This window comes from Squalius cephalus, assembly GCF_949319135.1.
Source record: "Squalius cephalus genome assembly, chromosome: 5".
Taxonomy (NCBI): Eukaryota; Metazoa; Chordata; class Actinopteri; order Cypriniformes; family Leuciscidae; genus Squalius; species Squalius cephalus.
The window spans coordinates 36,543,831-36,567,359 of record NC_137126.1 but is presented as its reverse complement, the minus strand read 5'-3'; the positions used below and the strand labels follow the sequence as shown (position 1 = coordinate 36,567,359).

General features: G+C 37.6%; 2 protein-coding genes across 9 annotated transcripts in view; both read right to left on the bottom strand.

The window, feature by feature from the left end:
* The window catches only part of osbp2b (oxysterol binding protein 2b), an 80,921-nt gene extending 60,005 nt beyond the window's left edge, over positions 1-20,916 (bottom strand). Inside the window, exons 1-2 of one of the 2 annotated variants that reach the window (XM_079871035.1) lie at positions 19,613-20,916; positions 4,827-4,951 (exon numbers count right to left, since the gene is read on the bottom strand). In XM_079871035.1, the coding sequence (XP_079727161.1) occupies positions 4,827-4,951; positions 19,613-19,828 (341 nt within the window). In that variant the 5' untranslated portion in view covers positions 19,829-20,916. Of the gene's footprint in view, positions 1-4,826; positions 4,952-5,210; positions 5,302-19,612 lie in introns of those variants that run through there. The other variant, XM_079871036.1, reaches the window with a different exon arrangement.
* Positions 20,917-22,186: 1,270 nt separating this feature from the next.
* ap1b1 (adaptor related protein complex 1 subunit beta 1) overlaps positions 22,187-23,529 on the bottom strand; it is a 33,146-nt gene continuing 31,803 nt past the window's right edge. For all 7 annotated transcript variants that reach the window (XM_079870929.1, XM_079870932.1, XM_079870933.1 and 4 more), the window contains one exon: positions 22,187-23,529. This exon is cut by the window's right edge and continues 210 nt beyond it. The gene's annotated coding sequence lies outside the window, so the exon portion shown is untranslated.

Here is a 23,529-nt window from a genome sequence, read left to right as displayed (position 1 = left end):
AGCACTTAGATTGGGATTTCAGACACACGTGATGTATACAATATTAAACATGCGAGGAGAATAGCTCAGACGTCGTTTGAAAGGGTTTATTAAATTGTCATTGATGAAACATTACAACTACTAAAAAGACAACATTTGTTTCCATATTAGAAAAAGCAGGTAGCCCTTTAAAATCTAAAACAAATTGACATAAAAAAAACATCAGACAGTCCTACCAAGAGAATCCATATTCAGCATGTCTGAAAGTTCAGTCTTTAACATTACTAGCACAGGACACATTCCACAAGAACATGACATCTGCTACATGTTGTCTAGTCCTCAGTCCACAACCATAACACTGTGTGGCATGCAAATGTATGAGCCCCTCTCTGCTGTTTTAGAACACTAACCTGACTGCATCTCCATCACTTACACTTAAACTACATGCTAAGCTTTACACTAACATTATACAAAAAAGAAAAAAACGATGCTCAAGTTCTGTTACAAAGATCTGCTTGCACTCACTCATGTAGGTGCATACAATATACGTCAGTGCAATTTACCCCTGAATGATTTAGGTTTTGCCAATTAAAGCATGCAGCTCCATTGAACAGAAAACAGATTATTTATGATAAAAAAGTCTGAAGGATGACCAAAGTTACTAACTTATTTATGTTTCCATCTGCTGACAGAAGTTCTCAGCTCTTTTAAGTCATGTAAGATGTGTACAAGTGCATAGATGGCTGTCAGAGTTGCATTTGCGAGGAACGAGGGATTTTTCTCCTGTGCACACTCTGTCTGGTATGAAAATATGTCTTAGGAAAATGAAAATAGGAAAGCATTCGGGGACCATCAATTTTCTCAGTCTAGCAGTGCGACAGCTCTAGCTCTGAATCAACACTTCCACACAGCCAACCAATCATTCGTGCCGACTATCAGTACATGTCCAGAGAACAATCTCTATATCAGTACAATTGAAGCTCAGGCCAAACGTCTACATGTTCTCTATGCTAGAAGAGTGTAGCATAGAAAAAGCTAGCCCCCCCCCCCCCCCCCCCCCCCAAAAAATCCTGAATCTCATTGCAGACACCGAACGAACCACATTAACTTTAATGTGTTCTGCATTCAGAAATGCTCCTCCAGAGAGGATGTGGATTTTGCCATACAAACTGCAGTCCACTGCAGTAAAAGACGTACGCCTCCTCTGCATCTTGGTTCAGCAGAAATCTTCAGGTTTAGGGAAGCCCCAGAGGATCTGTTAGCTTTATCATCACTTCTCACAGCTTTTCGAGTGCATGTGTACATGCTTGCTGAAATCTGATTCTGTACATGACACCTCACTATCCTGCCAGAGGAAGACTTTATTTTGTGCCTCATTTCTTCAATGATCTATATTTAGGAGGTAGGATGTTTGCCATTGTTATTTGGCAGGGCATATGTGAGTAAATTACAATGCAGTTAATATATAGTATGTTTTGGGGGAGCGTGCCTATGTTCCCACAGCCCTATGTTCCCACAAATGGCCTACCCCTGACCCCACCCCTAAACCTACCCGTAACTGGGGTTTAGACAAATCGTAAAAAAAAAAAAATTCTTAGAAATGTGGGAACATAGGGCCGTGGGAACATAGGGCTGTGGGTACATAGGGCTGACCCCTGTTTGGGAATATACCAATGGGCTTCAGAGGAAGTGTTTTGATGTAAGGCTTAAGTGTTAATTTATTGACTACGGCCTTCACAAATCCACACTGTGAACCCACAGAAGAACTTGTTTGCCATTGTTACATCTGTCTGATTGAGCGCGATTTAAGAAGTCCAGGATAGCAGACAAAGATCTGCAGGCATCTGTTCCCTTGTTCAGATTTCAACCATGGGACAAAACACTGAACTGGAGTGGTGTACATGGAAGGACAGCTCATCAGAAAGAATTAAAACCATTCATTTTGCCATTAAAAAGAAAGCTGTTCCAACAAGAAAATGTCACCCAAACCACACTGTACGAATATTATACACACTTTTGTCGGGTCTTTGTAAGGTGGACCAGTGAATTACTACACAGGGAATGGGAGAATAGAGAGGTGTTTGTCTGTGAGGTGCAGCATATGGTTAGTCAGGTTTATGAAGTGAAATGTTGTGGCAGGATCTGAAGTGTGCAGCTCTTTCAATATTAATGTCCTGAAGCAGTTTTGCAAAAGAGAAACGAGCCAATGAGGAGTATGGCAGGGAATTTTTTGGTTGAAGTCATTGCTTCTGAATGTTAATCTAAAGATGACCATGATACATAAGAACTTTATAACATGTTTAAAAAGGTACATCATCTCATTTGTTGCTGTTTTTAAATGGCACTGTAACTACAGATAATTCCAAAGGGTTCTCAAACTTTCACTCATCATTATTCCCAAACCCTAATTATGTTCTATCCCTTCATAAACGCTGTTTCCAAGGAACAGTTGAAAACTGTCACTCTGGAATACACAGCATCTGAATCTAAATCAAAGGAAATAAATTATACTCTGTTTGAGACCAATGCAATATCTCACTCTCATCCTGACAGACTTTGGTAAGATGAAAAACCCCTTATCTGCTTCCATTTTTCTGTTTGTTAGAGAACGCTGGAGAAAAGTGAAATCAGTAGAATCTAAGGTAATCCATCAGATGAATGCATCAGTTACAGAGGCCCCTAGGTGGTAGTATTCCAGCCATTTCGATTGACAGTTTGTCACCAAAGCTCCATCCTCGTGGTTCAGCAAAGTTGACTTTAAGTATACTGACTTAGGACCAGTTTAAATCAGAAAACACGGAAAATCTGAAAACACAAACTGGTCCTAAATAAGCATAAATTCAAAAAAGGCTACATATCTGTCACATGACATTACAGCGGTTCCTCTGCAATGCCCCCTGGAGACGGATAGAGGTGTGGTTTGGGCGCAGTCCTCGCGCCACGGCTATTCCCAGGAGTTCTTTAAAGAGGAGAAGCACATGCCAGTTATACTTGGCGGAGCACTCGACATAACCGCACTTCCAGGTCTTCTTCACCAGTACAGACACGGCCCTGCGCTGGGTGAACCGCTGCCGCTGAAGGTCCCGCTTACTGCCAACCACCAGGATGGGCACCTCACTACTGTTGCCCACTCTTACGGAAAGACAAAAGAAGAGACAGAGAGGTGGGAAGAGCGATAGAAAAAAAGGCTTAAGAGGGAATTATCAAGTAAAACAAACCGACCACATGAGTATTGATCCATTTCTTACATGATATTTATGTTGAACATAATATTTGTTCATGTTTGCAAACTATCTTCAGCAAACATGCACGGACACACGCACGAATATTAAAAGCCTCTCAGCTCCTTGTCACTCTCTACAAAAAAGGCACAGAGCTCATAATGTGTGCTGGAGAATGATGATGTGTGTCCTTTCTCGCTTGACTGCTTGAAGGTCACACTCACACATAATGGAGAATGAAAGCGTTTCATGTTCAGGGGGCTTCAAACGCAAGCGTGTGCATTTTGTTCAATTGAAAAAAGTGTAATACATTTAATTGGCAATTCAATGGTGCACAAGGAGATCAAATGAAATTGAGAGATTGCACTTTCTCATTTGCTTAGAAAAAAATTATATATGAATAAATGTAGCTATTAAATAAATGTCTGGCCAGTTAATATAGGCTTTGAGTATCTTTATATAATAACAAATTATGGGACCATGTGTACACAAATTGCGTATCATAAATATTTAATAGGTTTAATTTAACACATTAAGTGTAATTGAGGACCTAAGGCCATTCCATCTTATTCATTTTAATATTAAAACGAATACTATTACTGTTATTATTCCGATTCTGCTAATTTCAGTTCTGTCAAATACTGAGGATTTATGCTGTTATATATGTATTTCAATATTTGTGTAAAATAGAGAGAAAGAAGAGAATGTGAGTGAGCAATATCAGCACAAAAGAAGTGAATAATCTGTCACACACCAATTCCATTGTGCTTCGTAAGTCTACACACCAATCCGTCATGTCCGTGTCTGGCTGCTTGTGTCATGTTTTTACACTGATTTATCCCCTTCATACGGTTTATCTGGTCTTTCTCAGTATGACTCCCCTTGTCTACACCCTCGCTATCTCTCAAACCTTTCAAGTCCATGTTTAGTCAGAACACTTTTGAGAGATCTTCTACCTCAGCTGCATGTATATTGAGTATACATTCAACATACATCTCCATGCATTCTCTAGTTTATATATATATATATACTGTATATATAAACTAGAGAATGCATGGAGATGTATGTTGCAGTGATGCAGTGAGAAATGCAGTGAGAACGTGAAGCATTTGTAAAACAGAGGTTTGATATTGTGGGCGAGGGAAAGTGTTAAGGGTTGAGATGGCTGCATTTTCTGTCATTCATTCAGTTCACATAAGGCCTCTATGCAAATATATGATGCTGCACACAATTTATGGGCACAAGACCTGCATATGTAAAAAGATTTTCTCACTGGCATCTATTATATTCTTATCAGCAGTAGTGAATGGTGACAGTGTCTATGCCCTGTAACTGTCACTCAACCATATTCTCAAATGTCACCTTATTATCTCAGCATCAGCTGGGGAAACAAGGGCCAACTGTTATTAAAAACATCAAAACCAATCAGTAGTTTGTCACTGCAGCTGATACATTCTGATGCTGATGTGCTACTAAGCTGAGTAAAAAATGGTTTCAATGACCACAGTCGGTCCCACTCTAACAATCACAGAAAGAATGTCTTTTTATTGGATCTACTATAACATGATAATCATTCTCTATTATTCTTTGAGGTGGGATTCAGTTTCCGAATGAGCTCTGTCATACCTGTTATCCACAATTTGCTGTCGGATCATCTTGACATACTCAAAGCTCTCCACGCAGCAGATGTCATAGACCAGAATGTAGGCGTTAGCGCTGCGGACTCCTCTACACCGCGCATCCAACCACTCCTGATGGAAACAAACAGACAGACAAAAACACTTAATCAAACAGAGGATGACTGATTGGCTGCTGGAAAAAAAAACAGATAATTACTTGTTTATTTGCAATGTTAGGAGGCCAATGTACAAATAACTTCCAATCAAATATAAAACATTTTTTACCACATTGCACGATGCTGCATTTTGGTTGCAGTTAGGTTACATAGAAGTAAAACATTTAAGGTCAAGAAACTGTAACTGTACAGCCAAGCAAGGTTGTGTCACGTACCGCTCTGAGATACACGGGTTGAAACTCCAAACGTAGTAGTTTATCGAAAGGATAATCCACAATCATAGTCCAAAAGAGGTAAGAGGTCAAAAGCACAGGGTAAACAGTCCAAACAATGACAGGCAAGGCACAGGCAAACAGAGAAATCCAGGGCAACAAGCAAAAGATCAAAACTAGTGATGGCAATTTCAAAACACTGCTTCATGAATCTTTTGTTCCGAATCAATGGTTCGGAGCATGTATCAAACTGCCAGAGTCACGTAATTTCAGTAAACGGGGATTCATTATGTCATAACTGTTTCAGAACGTTTCGAAACACTTCGAAATTCCAGTGGTTCACCGCTGGGGGCGATGATCTCTGTAAACTAATTAATATGAGGAGTCACTGAGAACCAATGAACAAGTGTCTATGGGTTTTACCTGATCTCTGATCAGTTTTATACATTTGTAGACGTTTTATTTAGACATTAGTATAATTAAAATGAGTAATGATAGTTAATAGTCTCTTATTGGCCTGTTTAGCTGAGCCAATCATAGAACAAACAAAACAATTTATAAAATAAAAAAAAATGTTAACACTGTTCTGACCACTAGGGGTCACCGTGGAGATGGGTGTCGAAGCCTTGACACAATATAGGCAGCACATTTGTTTCAACTAACCCTGTTCCACAAAGCCTCGATCTGCCCACCACTAATCAAAACGAAAACACGGACAACAAGGATACACGGCTCAGAAATGTAGTACAGACATACACAAGACTTCGCAATGAATGACAGAATGAAGACATTTTAATGTAAGCTTAGTGATGCAAGCGTAGCAACAAATTTAAAGCAGGCTAAGATTGATTAGATGAGGATTAGTAAAAGTATTCAAATATCCACCAAAATGAAGCAATCAAGCCTTTTGTACTCCTTAAAAATAAAAAAACGCAAATTTTTTTGTTTCATTTGAGCATAGAACCCGTCCCGTTTGAAGTTCCAGTAGTGTCAGTTACTTTTCAAACGTTCTATGGACAGATGAAACAAAACAAAGAAGAGCTTTTTGCAGCAAACACTTAATATGGGTTTGGTGCACACAGGGATAAAAAGTACCCAATGTGTAAAATGAAATACTCTGCTGTATCTTTAATGCTGTGGGCCTAATTTTCTGCCAGAGGTCCGGGACATCTTGTTCAGATACATGGCATCATGGATTCGATCAAATTCCAACAGATAAAAAATCAAAACCTGACAGCCTGTGCTAGAAATCTTATAACGGGCCATGTTTGGATCTTCCAACAGGACAGTGATCCAAAAACAAACAACAAAATCAAAACAAAAATGGGTCACTGAGCACAAAACCAAGCATATGCAATGGCCATCCCAGTCCCCAGACCTGAACCCTATAGAAAATGAGTGGGCTGAACTGAAGAGAAGAAGCGCCAACATGGATCTGGGAATCTGAAGGATCTGGAGAGATTCTGTATGAAGGAATGGTCTCTGATTTCTTGTCAGGTGTTCTCCAAACTATCAGGCATTATAGGAGAAAACTCAGAGCTGTTATCTTGGAAAAAAGAGGTTGCAAAAAGAATTTAATAAAAGGGGGCAAATAATTGTTCCCAACGTGTTTCGGAGAAAAACATTTATTTCATAATGTGATTTCCCCCCCACTTTCAATTATTTTACTTCAATGAAAGGTTAGATTTTTGCTTTTTTTTAAAAATAAAATATCAAAAGGATTAACAATGCAGATTTATTTTTTTACAGCCATCTTTGATCATATTTACCAAGGGGGCAAATAATTCTGACCAGCACTGTAACCAGTGCCGTCGCAGGTGGGGTGCGAGGCCCTGTGCGAACTTGAAATGCGAGGCCCTGCTCTTTGATGTGGATGCTCAAATGCGCATGAATAACAGTCACACGGACGTAGCTGTTCTAGTTCAATTGCACGCATAATCTCGCAGCAATACGTTTTTATCAAGTAGAATAATACAGCATAATAATGCACATAGTCTCAGCTATAACTTTTTGCTATTAACGAGTGGCTTTACATCAAGTCAGCTCGAGAATTTTAGTGTGAATACATACATAGATCCGCCTATTTTGTCATTGTGTGGTCCAGTGGTAGAACTTACGCCTAGCGTGTCAGAGATTGTGGGTTCTAATCCGCACTTGTATATATTTTTTTCTCGTATAGTTTTTTTTTCCTCATCAAAACCGATTATGTTCATCAGTGGTTGTATATCAAGCAGGGACACGTTTGTGTGCATTATGTTTTGTGATTTCACCAGAACGAATAGAGTATCCGTAAACGGATTGAAGCGCGCGTCCGAGACAGTGCGGCGTGTGCGCGAGCCACACGAGAAAACACTGTATCCGCGCCACTGATCGCAGCGGCAACGAGCACTTTGATCACTTGATTTAACACATTTCAGCGCTAGATCGTCTCTTATTTAAAAAACGAACGAAATGAATGCTCTGCCAGTTAACTGGATATGTTTTATTTATTTGTAGAATTGTTACATTCGTGCCGCGAGATGTTTTAAAAAGTGGTGGGGACAAAAAAAACAAAAAAAACAGCAGGATTGCGAGGCCCCCCTAGTGGCGCGAGGCCCTGTGCAGTTGCACAGTTCGCACAGTCTATGCGACGGCTCTGACTGTAACTATAATATAATTGCAATAAATACATTTTATTTCTAGAAAAAGGCCAAAAAAGAAAGAAATAAAATACATAGCCCAAACAATATAAAATGTTGTTGAAATGTGTCAAAAAATTTTGATTTAGGTTTTGAACAAACCTTTAATTAATGAAGCACTAGTTCTCTGCTGGTAATTATGAAAGAAGCCCATATAACTGAATGTGACTTTAATCACAGGAAAGGCATAAACAAGTAAAGAAAATAGCACAAATTTATGTCGAATCACATTTCTTTGTACAACAATTTTCTTTGTTCCTAATGGCAGCTATCTATACTCTGACCAAGGCATTGAGAGCACAACATGTACTCAGGTGTGTGTGTGTGTGTCTATTGTCGTTTGTATGCTGGTGTGTTATAGGGCCAATCTCATTAGTTCATTAGAGAGGGGGAGAACTCGTAAGGTTGCAGCCAATGAATAGTAATGATTTACCCACAGTAATTACATATCACCGCTGAATGAGGGACAGCTGAAAGAGGTAGCGAGCAAATTTCTTCAACCGTGACACAGTGACCTCAGCTCCATTCTCCCTCCTTCCCCTCTTCTAAGGAAGCTCTTATAAAATGAACTGAATATCAATTCCACTATTCATTTACAGCATCAGATGTAGTACATCATGTCATAGCATGACATTAAATATTGTATTATTTGATATATGATATTGGAATGATTTTAACATGATCTGCATTGGCGTGCATTTTTAATGAATATTGTACAACAATAAATGTGCAACATCTTTTGTTTGACATTGATTATTTGTTTGTACAGTAACGCCTTAACTACTCTTAGATCCGGATTGTATGAGAGTCACACGTTATTAAAGTCCCTGTGGAATGGATTTTTTTTTATTACTCTAATTGTTCTTATTTTTTAATGGAATATTGCATTGTTTGTTATAAATGATTTATCCATCATTTATAAAAAGTTAATGTGCCCATGTAATTATTCATCAAAAAATGTATTTCCCCTCCCCCTCACAACATCATCTCGAAACCTCTCACCTCCATTAACATGTCACATCAATCAGTAAACAAAAAAACAATCCAATCAATGGACTAAATCAAGTCTCACCCTACTGTTTTTTTCCGAGAAGCAGTTTAACTCGGATATATATCACAATAGGGAAGAAAAGATGATTGCAATTTCCATTTCACGCTGACTTTAAATACACTTGTCAATGCAAAACACTGTGATCATAACTTAAGCTTCAAAAAGGACAAGACTTCATGCTGTCAAAAGTCACAAGACTATCCACACAACATCCCTATATGAACCAAACTCTAAAGAATCAGTGATTGTACTGGATAGAGCTAGAATTTGGTGAAATTCCAGTAGTTCCTTTAATTGCCATATTGATTGTGATCTGCATTTGTGGGTGTGTGCGTTGGGGTTGAACAGAAGAAAAATCGAGTGAGAGGGGGAAGTCAAATTGAAGCCATTCGTCACAAGCTGATCTTGCTTGTAAAGAAAATCGATGCCGACTGTAGCAAAGACAGTGTTTGCGCATTCGTCTTGACAGGGGAATAATTACCTTCATCCTTTTACGATGTTAGAAAAGCAGAACACTGCTAATATTTTACACTCAGAGATGACCCCTCTGATGCTGCACTGAGATTAACACTCACTCATTAGTGTAATAATGTAAGCAACCAGGCGTGCAGATAAACACACTGGCAAATCAGTATAACATAAACCGACAAGGGAGGAGGGATATTTCAATTGAAAATGAAAATTCACCATCATTTTCATTCGCCCTCATGTTAATCCAAAAAGTATGACTTTCTTCTGCGGGACACAAAATAAGGTGTAGACAATCATGGATCAAAAACAGCATTTGGACCTCACAGACTTTCAGAGACTTTTTTTTCTTTCTCCAAAAACAGTAAATCATGACAGAATTTTCACTTTTCAGCAAACAATCACTTTCTGCATTCTTATCACACGCTCCAGTTTCTGACTGATCTTCTATAAAACCAAAAATATAGGAGGGGAGAGAATTTGTGTCTTTAGCTTTAGTCCTTGATGCTGAATATGAAGTCTCTCTCTTTCCCCCCTCATTTCTCATTTGCTCTTTCCATCTTTTTCAATTTCCTGCATATCAAAAGCATATGCCTTACCCTCCGTCTCCACTGGGAAATCTGACAGTTCTCAGACCCTATTAAGCACAAACTCAACATTCTAAGAGATTTCATGGAGTTCTAGCTCAGTGATCATTGGTAGATTGAAGCAATTATCTACACCGGTTTTGGGCATTAACTATGGATCTAGAGGGCAAGACCAATCCCTGTCAATTAAACATGAGCCTTAAAGCTTCCGGTCTTTTCCGTGGAGCACTGTTCTGACATAAACGCTCCCTCAGTGTGCCTGTTAGATGTTTCAGATGCGCTGCCATCCCCGTGAAAGCTAAAAATAGAAGCTTGTCTCTCTCTCCTTGTCAAGCCACAGTGCCGTTCTCCCCTTTGAGTGTGAGTTAGAGAGAGGACACATTCAAATTCACTTTCATCATGATTCAGCATTCTCCTCTGGGCAAGGAAGGTATCCGCTTTAAGGAAAAAGATCTCTGGGACTTTGGAAGACGTCCATCAGAAATTGCTGAATGGGTAACTGTGCTGCTGAAAGCTGCCAAGTGAGTTCATGAAAACATGTGATCTGATCCGTGTGCGTGTTTGATGTTCTCCTGAATGGACAGCTCGGAGAGATACTATTGTTAGGCTAAAACAGGAGCAAGAAAGAAATTAAAAATGTAGTTTATACATTTAAATGTTTTATTTTTTTATATTATTTTTACATTTGATATATTTTTTATTTTTTAAATATCATTTTATAATATAAATAAAATCATGTAAAAATGCAAAAATGTGCATGTATCTTCTGTGGAAGTCTCAGAACCAAAACATTTGTCACAAACAAACAGCAGCAGCCTTTTACAGTTCCCTTCTGAACCAAACCAACAAGCCTATGTCCTTTCACATCATGTCATAACTATCGTAATAAAAAGATGGCAACCCGTGACGTTCTATGTCAACACTATCAACGCCGAAATGAATCTGCGTTATGTTATGTGCTTTAAGACATGAGGTAATTTAATGGCATCTCTCGTGGCGCTTTGCAGAATCTGCTCTGGGTGTGTTATTGAGGAGACGTGGCTTTGGAGATGCTCTGAAGGGAGGGTGGGATCTTATGCTTTCAAAGCTAGCTTGCTATTGCTAGCCTCTCCAAAATTGCCTACCCTACCTTTAATACAGTTTAAATAAAGGAGTAGACTAAAATTAGTTTTTTCTAACAGCATACCTAAGCATTGATTTTCTCACCTAATATTGAATATTTCTTTCTAAGCCAACTGTTTATGCATGACTGAAGACAAAACAAATACTTTCAGCACAGCATTAATTTATATATGAAACAGTCAGGTTATATACAGTGGTGCCAAATGTGGAAGTAAAAATAATCCAGAAAAGCACTTAGGCAAATAACTGTATGCCTCAGTTAAATCATTACATGCCACATTATTACGCATCATCTTTATTTGTTATTCAGTCCCTGATAATTGATGCTATAATTACTGAATTATATTTCTTAATTTTATGGTGAGGTGTACAGCTAGATTTATTGTATTGGCTTCTTATTTTTAACCTCGCTGATACTATGGTGTATGACTATGCATCCTAAATTAGAGATTACACTTTTCAGGCGTGACGAAAATAATGAGAACATCTGTCCTTGAGACAACCCAGTGCTGAATTGCATTTGTTTTAAAGCCATGAATTTAAAATTTGACTCAAAAGCTTGAGAAATCTCACTCTAGCAGGAATATTCCACGATAAAGATTCTAATTCTGTTGAAAGAGGGCTTAAAAAGTTGTTAAAGCTGTGGGTGAGTGGCTACTTGTATATATTTTGTATGAATCTAAACTGGTTAGACCATAATCACGTTTGCAGTTCAAACACCTATGAGAATGATAGATTTATCAGATCATTGTTTAAGAAACAAAATTATCTTTCACATCACAAATCACCCTTATCAAAGGATTGAAAATGACAGTGTAGTTGAGAGAAAAAGCGAGAACCATAGAATGAAAGGAAGAGAATGGAATGAAGAGTCAATGTCAATAAATAGTATTCCCAAAATTAGAGTTGGCAGTGTCAATTTCAAAGCCACTAAGTGACAACCCAGAGCTAAATGAAACAAGACCCTACGGCCATTGAGAATCAGTCGTGTCAGAGCACAGAGCAGGAAAACAAAATCCAAAGTTAATATTCTTAAACTCCACTGGCTAAAAGTGCAACCAAATCCCCAAGGCACACAAACACATTATGTCCTCAGCTAGTGGAGAGTAACATAGTTCAGGAGGAAGTGCATGGCTCTGGGCAAAATTAATTCTATCACATTCTGAGGACCATTACATGATCAAGCAAGTGCTGCAGACATGGGGGAATGTGTCACTGAGCTCCCTGTTGTCATTATTCACAGAGAACTAGAGCATTAATAGGAAATCCTGAATCATGCTGGCTTTTGATCTGATCCATCTGCCATGGCATCATGTGAACAAACTGTGACATTCACTAACCAAAGTTGCCAAGCAGTCAAAAATTATTATTCACAGTTGTCTATACAATGAATCTCAGCAGATCTGTGTGAAACTATTGCACATTGCATTGGAGTACAGAGATTTAGAGTACAGGACATATTTCGCTGAGCCATGATGCATTATGGGGAGATGTGAGGATCTAGTATTTTAGCATTGAATATGCCAGGGATACACAGCTTGATGTGCATTACATGATTTTTGTGCACAATGTGGAAGCAAAGAACCACCCAACGTAAAGCAGAGGTTTCTGTTTCTTTGTGTGGACAGCGCAATCTCCAATCTCTCTGTGTGATTGATGTGTGTGTGTGTGTGTGTGTGTGTGTGTGCTTCAATGAAAGCAGTGCAGTAATATAGAACTGTCATTAATCTGACTGGAACAATCTGTGCATTACACGGTTTGAATGCACACCTTCCAGCCAATCAGAATTGAGAATTGGTATTATGGTAAATTATTGTTACCATAACTAAACAGGTCTGTCATAGCTGGAGGAAAAAAAATCAAATATAAATTAATGTGTGTGCGCCCTTCAATGAAAGCAGCGCTTTAATATTGAACGTGCTTAAACTGACCGGAAACTACCTGTGCATTACACCTTCCACTTCCATTACACATACCATTAAGTAATAGCAAAGACTATAGATATAGAAAGACGGTTCACTCCTGTTACTTAAGTTATGAATGGGAGAAACTGCAACACGCAATATGGTGTAATACATCCCACCTTCTAAATAAAAGAGCCAATCACTGATTGCTGAAGCTGCTGTTAGAAGCTCCGGTTCCCATAGAAACCCGAGACTCGCGCTTATATGCGCATTGGCTGGTCTAGCCTGAAAAACAAGCTTTTTTAATGCTACTTGAGCATAAGAAACAACATTAAGGGGACAGTTCAAGTTAGATTTTCTTGCTGATTTGAAATATGTCATTTAATTGTGAGTTCAGCCAGCTGTTTTCAAGATTTTAGGATTACCTCATTCAAATAGATATAGGACTTGGTCTTGGATGACCGAAATAGCTGCCCGGAGGCGTTGCAAATATGGCCGCCGAGGGAACAGACTTTCCTTGAAAATTACTTTGATAATAGCCATTGTTACCATAACTAAACAGGTCTGAAATATCTAAATGAAAAAAAGAAAAAAAAAAAGAAATTATATTACATAACTTTTTTTTGTGATTTATACAGTATGTTGCTTGCACACAAAAAATCTGAAAACACAACTATTTTTAAATAAATGGTCAGTCATGCTTTTTGTCTGCATAATGTTGTAGTAACAGTGAGTTGAGCTTTATAGTGCATCACTTTTAGGCTTGAAGCAAGCAGTTGCTTTTTATGTCAATTTTTAGGTGGCTATTAAGAATTCAAAACTCTCTTAACGTTTTTATTAGCATCTGGGTTTAAGCTATACTTCACTTTTTGTCTATGAATTTGTTAGTGGTTAGAAAAATCGAAACTGACCTTTTGGTTGTTGTTTTTTTCCATCATAAATGTCTGCAAACACTAGCACCTGTCACAAGAAGCCAGAAGCATTTTAATAAAGATGTATCAACACACACACACCTTCTCCTTCATGTGCTGCAGTCCATCCGTGCCTTTAAGAGAGCTAAATGATGTTAAGCTGCAGTGTGCTCCAGCACAATTAGATTGCAGTGTCTTAATGTGCTCTGAGAACTGAAAGCAATGCCCAACTCCCCAAAATCACCCCCCACCTCACCCCACTGCTGCGCGTTCATAATTTTTTTAATTCCATTTTGCTGACATGACATCAAAACCACTTACACTGATTCTGATTCCCTGGCACCACGTATTAGGATCAGTCCCTTGTTTATAATAATATCTCCAGTCAATAATAATCTTTCTTTTTCATTGTGTTTTCACTGTTGTCAACGCAATAAAGAACCTAGCAACAATCAAAAGAATCACTTGTTGCCGGGGTGACCTTGGTGGTCTCTATCTGGAGTGGGACTTCAAGCTGTGTGAAGTGGTCACGATGCAAAGGACTTCCAGGGAAAATAAAGTGAGAAAAACCCTGACAAGTAGCATTTTGCATTCTGTAAACCTCACAGAATCGTTCAGAAGATGACAAACCTAATGGGACACAGGCCTAGGGAAACACTAAATAAAGCTTACTTCATTAAAAATGTTTAACATAAACTATAGCGCTAAGACCCAGAATCTACCCTACCTACATTTTTGCGTCTTAAATGGACGAATAAACACAAAATAACGACAAAATGCCCATTTTGCCTCGTAAGCACAGTCTTAACTGAGAAAAAATAAAAACTCTTAATGAATGCAAACAGTTGGGAGAAAATCTGATGTGTGTCAGATCCGTGCATTTGGTCTTAAAGTGAAAGTAACTTAATAGCTGCATGTCTTGTGTCATTAATGCTAATTATATAACAAAATAAAATAAAATCTGATCTTGACTGAATAATTCTTTAGCTTTAATAGGATTATTATATATTTAATTTAAACATTATAGTATTTCGTACCTGAATACTACCTGAAATCAGTTTATTTTATTTGTATCTTTTTACTAGTGCTATTGCTTGTAATTTGTACATTCTTTCTTATTTTATACTGACTGTAGTGTTTACTTGTCTTTATTTAACATTATTTAATTCAATAATAAAATATTTAAATAAAATGCTATTTTTTATTTATATTTATTATTTGTGTTTGTGTGTGTGTGTGTGTGTGGCAGGGCAAGTAACCAGTAAACTCCTTAGAGTTAAGCCCTGTGTGTTTATATATTGAGTCCCTTTGAGGACCTGCCCCTTTTGTTATAAAATAAAGTTTCAAAATCTATTACGGGGAAAAAATACAATAACGTTAAAACTCCAGCCCACCAGGAACAGGAATGTCACTTTGCCCACCTTACATCTCAAAGCTGGAGCCGGGCCTGCAAACCTAAAGGGAGTTGGAGATAATTTTGTTGAATTTGTGTCAGTCTTAAAGTGCCCCTATTATGCTAATTTTAAAGGCTCATTTTGTTTTGGAGGTCTCCTAAAACAGGTTTACATGCATCAAAGTTCAAAAATACTTTCATTTTCTCATAATATTCATTGCACATCACCACATTTTTCAATGATTATCAAACGACTTGACGGATGAATCAGTCTCTCTAAATCCCTCCTTTCCGTGAGCTAATCTGCTCTGATTGGTCAGATGGCCCAGTCTGTGTAAATGGTCTACCACTTGCAGCGCATGTCGGAAACAAAACGTCCATTACAATAAACTTCAGCTCCGGCGTCCGGAGGTTTCCTACAGCTAAGCGATTGTACACACTGTAAAGACAGTAACGATGGCGTCGATTTTACCATATCAATCCATATCTAGTTATTCAACCTGAACCTCCATCGTAAGGACGACTTCAGCAGGACGTTTCTCAGTGATACACTACTCATTTTGAGGTCCATTATGAGATGTTGCATCTGTAATTCCTCACCATCAGCATTAACAATTGTATGTTTTGAAAACTTACACAATATAAAACACAAAACTGCGTATTTTGAACACCCGGTATAAATTATATACATCAATAATTATTCATACTTACAGATTGTGATTCTAAGGAGCAAGCTGGTCCAAGTAAACTGGGCACTACTACTGACCCATCTTTCAAGAGCAAGCGTTTTGCGAATCCCACATTGAACTCCGAGATTTGAAAAGCATGGAGTCGTAAAATTACGTGTTTGAAGGCGGGACCAGTTGTTCGAGGGCTGACAACATACAAATTAGAAATATGCAAATTGCAAATGTATTTTCTAGTGACGTACAACCGTCACACAGTGGGATTCGGATTACAAACGACTGGTATAGGCGGTTCAGAGTCCATTCTTTCTTTTGGGAGACAATAACTTCATTTATCGTGCACTTTCGACTTTCCAACTTTGCAGAATATTTACATTCACAAACAGCTATATTACACACTGCATGAAAGGGAATATTTGAATAACCATAATTTAAATCCAAAATTGAACAAGATCATATTCCTTGAAAAGGCCAGTATTCTGGATTTTTAGCACTGTAAAAAGTGAACAGTTGGATCAACTTAAAAAAATTACTTCAATTGGTAACACCTAAAAAAATTAAGTTTTCTCAACTTAAATTATCATGTAAAACGTGATAATTTAAGTTGAGAAAACTTAAATTCTACGTGATAATTTAAGTTGAGAAAACTTAAATTCTTTAGGTGTTACCAATTGAAGTAATTTTTTTAAGTTGATCCAACTGTTCACTTTTTACAGTTTGCTCTGAAGAGACATGCCATGCATGTAGTTTCTGACAGTTTTAAGAATTGAGCGGCAATGATTTGTCTGGATTTGTAAGGATTTGTAGGATCTAGCATTGTAATACTCTGGTATTTAGCTATTAGACATAGTAGCACTACTTGGATTAATTGCATGCTTGAATTATTCTGATTTGTAAATCGCTTTGGATAAATCAAAACATCTTCAAAATGAATACATTTAAAACTGATGTAAATAATGATAGCACAAATGAATTACATTTAACTTCTTAGCAGATGTCTTCTAGAGATCTACCTTCCTGCAGAGTTTGTTATCAGCTCCAATCATGCATACATGAAACAGCTAATCAAGCCTAAAAAAATGAAAATTGCAATCAGTTGAGCAGGGTTAGAACCAGTGACAAAAGTAGATCTCAGAGAGAAGGATTGAGCAAAACACTGCAAGTATTTCATGCTACAGGTGACTGACAGAATATGTTGGTTTCAACAGAAAACTCAAGTGATGCAAGAACACCTGAAGATGTATTGGTAAAAATACTAGCAAAATATGATGTGTCTAATTCTGACACTTCATTTAAAAAAGCAGATTATTTTGCCACTGTGGATTATTCCAAAACATTAGCAATTTGATGATCTTCTAACAAGCTGGATGGGTGCATTAAATGCCAAGACTGTTATATAAAATAATAGGAAGAGTAATAGTGTGTTTGTGACAGAGAGAGAAAGATGCGAGGGAGAGATGGGGGAGGACAGGGGGAGAGAGAGAGAGAAATATTTGCCAGAGGGAGGATACAGAAAATAAGCTTACAGATGCTCAGTTCAAGCCATGTCTCCATAGCAACTACTCCAAAATGAGATCTTTTTTTCCTGAGGAAAGCCCCTCTCTCCTGAAGCAATACACTAACATACCTCGGGAATCTCTATCTATTTATGGATCTGTAAAAGATTTACTTTGATTTGATTAAAGTTTACAAGAACAAAACAAAAACACATTTTTTTGTTTTTTCAAGGATTGGAAAGTGTGAATTTGAATAATTGCATGCCAGAGACAGTTTACGGGTGCAAGGTCAAACTGGTGGATTAAGAATCAATGTCCCATTAAAAACAGGCTCCTGAGCCTTTATAACACGAGACATATTTCCATCACTAAAAAAGTGGCATATTTTTGAGAGGAAATTTTACAATTCATTAATAAAACTCTTCCACTGTGCCTTAAAACTTAACCACATTTATCCAGATTCTTAGGGCCAAATAATAAAAAAAAAAAATGTAAGTGCGAGAACGAGTGACAGCAGACGCTAATGGTTTGAGTGCAACCACACAAATCACGTGACATGAATTGTACGCAGTAAAAAAAAAAAGAGAAAAAAAAAAACTTAGTCTAACATTCCTAGATTACTTACAAATTGTAGTCCGTTACTGATTCCAAATTACATGACAAAAATTGTAATTAGCAACATAAATTACATTTTAGGTAATTATCTGACTACTTTTCGATTACTTTTTTAAATTACTTTTGACCTAACTCATTTATCACATTGCACTATTTTGATATAAAAATACAAAGAGAAAGAAAATATATTTCATTCTTTGTTATCAACAACACGAATTACATTAAATATTAGCCTAAGTTACGTCAGGATTTACCAAACTGGGGTTCTTGAGTTTACTAAGAAAAGTTAATAATTAGGCCTAAATAAATCATAAAAATTTCAAATTTAAATAAATAATTTTAAAATAATAAAAATTACAATAACACGTGACATATAGGGGTGTAACGATACCCTCGTGTCACGATTCGATACATATCACAATACTGAACTCACGATACGAATTTTTTTCAACACTCCAAGACATATGGTAAAAAGTTAACACAAAATGCACTGTTGATTAAAATGCTAAATTTGATATAACATTGTGGGTGTAGGCTAAATGAATAGGCTTGGACTTGCTGGAAACCCAATGCACAGGACAATAGAGACACCAAAATAAAAATATTCATGATCTGAAGCTGAAAATTCAGAATTATTTTAGACGAATATTGCACTCAGTCACTGACTAGATATATTTAAAATAATGTTAGCCACTTTTTACTGGTAACATAAGAGATTTGGCATTATCAGGACACATAGCCTATTCCCCCATTGCATTGTTATACATTATATAGTTTAATGTAGTAGGCTACTGACACCAAAACTCTGTAAACTTGAATTATTTCTTACACAGAAATTTCCGTTTTGAACTATCCACGATACATATTGATGCATTTTTGTATTGCGATATATTGTGACACGATATATGGTTACGCCCCTAGTGACATGTTTTAAATGTGTTTCAAAGACACAGCAATAAGCCTACATGGTTAAATGACAAATAATAATTGTGTTCATCAGGAGTTGATTTGATATGTGATGTTGAATCCAGTGCTCAAATAGGCTACTTTGTTTTCCATGTAATTATAGTCACATGACTAGTGTATGGTATGTGTGTATGTGAATGTGAAATTGCTAGAGTAAACGTTTTAATAAACTTAGCATATGTGGAAAATATTTCAATATATTTAACGAGACATTGTAGTAGGCCTAAATGTAAAATGTATTAAATACTTTAAAAAAATGTTTTTGGGATGAAAAGGTTGAATGACCTCATCATTTAGGCTACGTTCAAATCTATATTAGGCCTAGCCTATAGCCTATTCAACAAGACAATATAACGCCTAGCTGTTACAGTAAAATATCTTATGTTTTATCTGTTGAATTCATTAGCCCACGTGTTTATTCTACATTTATGTTGTTTAATTAATGTTATTACTGTAATTTATCACTTAATGCCATGTGTGTTTACGCATCCAGCACTTTGTTAGTAGTAGCTGTACCAGTTAAGTTACCTGACTAGGGCTTGAAGGAAAGGAGGAAATTGGCGGGACATCCAAAATCTTCAGGTCGTACATAACACCGTTAAGAATGACCGAGGGTCTGTACACGTATCTCGTTTGGGTTGGATTGTAAGTCTCAGAGAAGTCATTGTAAATAAATTGACGGATGATAGAAGTTTTCCCGACTCCAGGCGCTCCGATGACGGCGATGCTCAGCGTCTCGACCATCCCGCGCGGATCAGGACTGCAGACCACGACTATCGATCAAGACACCTGGAAAACTGCTCAACAAATCAAAACAAGTCATATGAATTGTGAGCGTGCGTCTTTTTGTGTGTGCATACAGCACGAGAACATACTTCGTGGATGCTGAAATAAATAAGAGTTTGCTCACAGATCTACTGTCTTCTGGTAGCCTACATTTCGTTATCTCTTTTGGTGAAATACACCGTTGGCAGCATCCGTTATTGAATGGATCAACAAACCAACTTCAGTCACTGCGGCAGTTGCGCTGTCTTCTCTGCATTCCATTGGGGAACAGTCCCTCAGTGCTCCACGGTATTCCCAGTATTCCCACACACAGCTCTGGAGCTCGAAAACGTCAACAGTATTCAACAGTATCGACTTGGCTGCTGTCTGGATGATGTGTGCTCTTCGATCTCGAGGTTACCACTGACCCTTTCTCCTCGTAACCTCTCATACCTTCCCACATCATCTCAGCAGTGTGTGCTGCGCGAGCGCATGAGTGCTCGCTTGGTCGTAAACCTCACCGCAAGCCAAATGCAGTCTGCGCAAATAGGTCCATCGTTAAGCTCCGTAAGATTGTAGCAGGTGGACTTTATCCGCACAGACCTCTCGTTGAAGCTACACTGAAGCATTCACCCTCCTGTGTTGTATACTAAGCGCTGATCCTCCGCGCGCACTCATGTGGTTCAGGTCGGCGCGCGCACATTCATGGCTGTTTTATTAGGCTTGCGCTAATGTTTCCTTGCAATAAACAGCTCTAAAAGGTCCCTCGCGTGCCATATCCCGAATTTACTTGCATTGTTGGAGGAATAGGCTACAAGGTGAAACTGTATTGTGTCCTTCTATCTATCTCAAGCAGGAATAATGAGCTATTGTTTGTTTAGCACACAAAAAGTACTGATATTCAGCACAATATCAAAACCGTATAAGCCACAACGAAGAGAGAATCTGAGTTTTCAAAAACCGCTTCTCAAATTCGCACCACACAACTCCACTTTCGCTCGGGAGAGAAAATGCAGGAACTTAATACACAGTAAGTAGGCTACATAAAGTTGTGATTAACTTTCTACAAATCTGCTTTGTCATCTGCAGGAATATATTCACACGGTCTCTCTAATCCGGATGAGGAGCTTTTGGGTAATAGAAGTTGAGTATCAAAATAGCATGGGCCGTAATAATCTAATGATATCTGGATTACTAACTGGAATACATTCACCCATTAGTCCAATTTGATTTACACAAGAAAGATTAATTTCTCTGGGGTTTTGTCCTCTCAGTCCATATTTTAATGACGTTTTCCCATTTTCTGTCCAAGCTTCAGGCCATCATTAAACCTGATACATGAAGGCAAATCCATTGAAATTAGTGGGAGCAGTTCTCAAACTGTCAATATGCACACAATGCAACAGTAATATCAATTTAACATCAGTCACGAATGCTAACATCTAAACAGTGGTCGGTTGCCATAGGCTGAGTTCATTTGTAAGCAATAAATAACATTCCAAACATTCTCTCCTCCTTTCTTTGCTTAGATTGCTTGCCATCACCTTAAAATTGCACTTCAGGTTTGGTTTATGATTGCACTTCCACTGAATTATATGGTTGGATACACATGAGGCCCCCAGCTCCTATATGACTACATTGCACTGTAATTTCATCACCAGGCTGGTCAACACAAATAGGAAATTGTGCTTGAACATGAGTTTAACAAGGGTTAAAATTAGACTGAATGAAAGGGGTATATGTTCATGCCTATCAAAGGTTAGAAAAAGAATAGAACTGGGGGGAAAAACATAACAGAAATAAGCACCACAGACCTACACTACAACCAATTTTTCGGAGCAATTACCAACTATGGAGTTGTTTTAGTGAATAACTGGGCGATACATGCCTGGAACCCATAATAAACAACATTTCCTGAAACCTTTTCAACCTCCGCCTACTAACTTGACTTGTTAACATGTCATTAGATGTAATACAGGTTCAGCTTGCTCCCCCCAGGATTTCACATTTACTTCTAAATTTTCCCTGAACATATAAAAAGGTGATATTTTGAAGTCTAGTTTAAATAGTTTTTAGCATGATGCCCGTTTTATTTTGAATCATATTTCCTGAGATTATGAATGAATAAAACAAAGTGTGTTAGGACTATAACTGAAGCAGTCAACAGTGGTCAGTACTCAAAGTATTAAATATGAAGAATTGCATAAAGAGATTACACATTTTTGAAGGATTTTCAGCCAAGTTATTAAGGGTTTAAGAATTCAAGAATGGTCATAATTCACATTTTATTTATTTATTTTTTACCTTAAAACCAGGCTGGAATAATTACACTTTAAATCAATGGGTTATATACTTTTTAATTTCCATAACAGATGATGCATTTATGACAGAATCCAACAAAAAGTAAAGCAAATTTCTTTGCTGGAAATCTCCTTGTAGTCACCCTATGACTAAACCTACAGAATAAAACACACATACATAAAGAATCAACAAACAAACTATGATTAAAAGAAAAACAATAATCAATATTATTTGGGAACTTTTAAGTGTACACACACAGCATTATGTGTGTCAGATCAGCAGTGTTTCGTCTGGCGGTATGCATTTTACATTACGCTTGAGAGAGGTCTGATCACCCTTGCCAATATGGTTTTAAAAACAAAATGAAACATCACATGGGCGTATAGGTTTAACCACAACTTCATGTCCCATAAAGAATGAGAGAAGAAACATGTTTGACGAACAAGTAGCTTTGCAAAGCAGGAGACTTCAGATGCATTGCGTTCAGTGTGATATGAGATATTCATACCGTAAAGTAATCGTTTTCTGCAGAATGATCTTTGGAGTCAAGTCTCCCTCACAGATTCAGCAGTTTATCCTGCTTGCAACAAAACACACACTGAATTGACAAGCCCCCGAATATGTGGGCATGTACACAGACACAAACGCGGGAATGAGGAAGGAAGAGGGAACACAACATGCAGAATGTTACATCTCCAAATCACACACACACACAAACTGGTACACAGAACACAAAAGACGGAAAATAAACCCATCTTAATGACAAAAAATGACTGCGATCTTAGTCACAAAATACAGACATAATCTGAAGACGAAAAAAAAAAAAAAAAGTTTACTCAGCATTTGTGTAGTGCTTCTGGATAAACACAGCATTCCCTTAAAAGAAATTGTGTGAGATCTAAATTACTAATGAAATATGGGAGAGGAGCTTTACTAAAACAGAAGTAAATAAATAAATCAATATTTGAACCTCAATGACTCGCACAAACTGATACAAACCAAGTGACCCATCGTCTGATTATGAAGACTAAATTAAAAACAGCAGTGTTGAAAGGTTTCTCTCAACTGTAGTAAACATACCCTTCCTATCACTGGATGAATGATGAATACAGGCTGCTCTAAAACTCGGAGATCTCCTGCACATGACCTCTACCCTCCATGAGGGGAAAAAACAAGCAGCCAGAATACACATCATGTAGTACAGGCAATGAAATTAGCAGAAAAGAACACCTGCACATGTGTGGAATAAAGATGATGTCTTTATATTTTGTGTGTCACATTTCAGAGAGAGATTTTACAACTAAAGGATGGAAACAGAAGGGACAAAGAAGGGTACTGGGAATGGACAAAATAACGAAGAAAAATTCCTTGGGATTCAG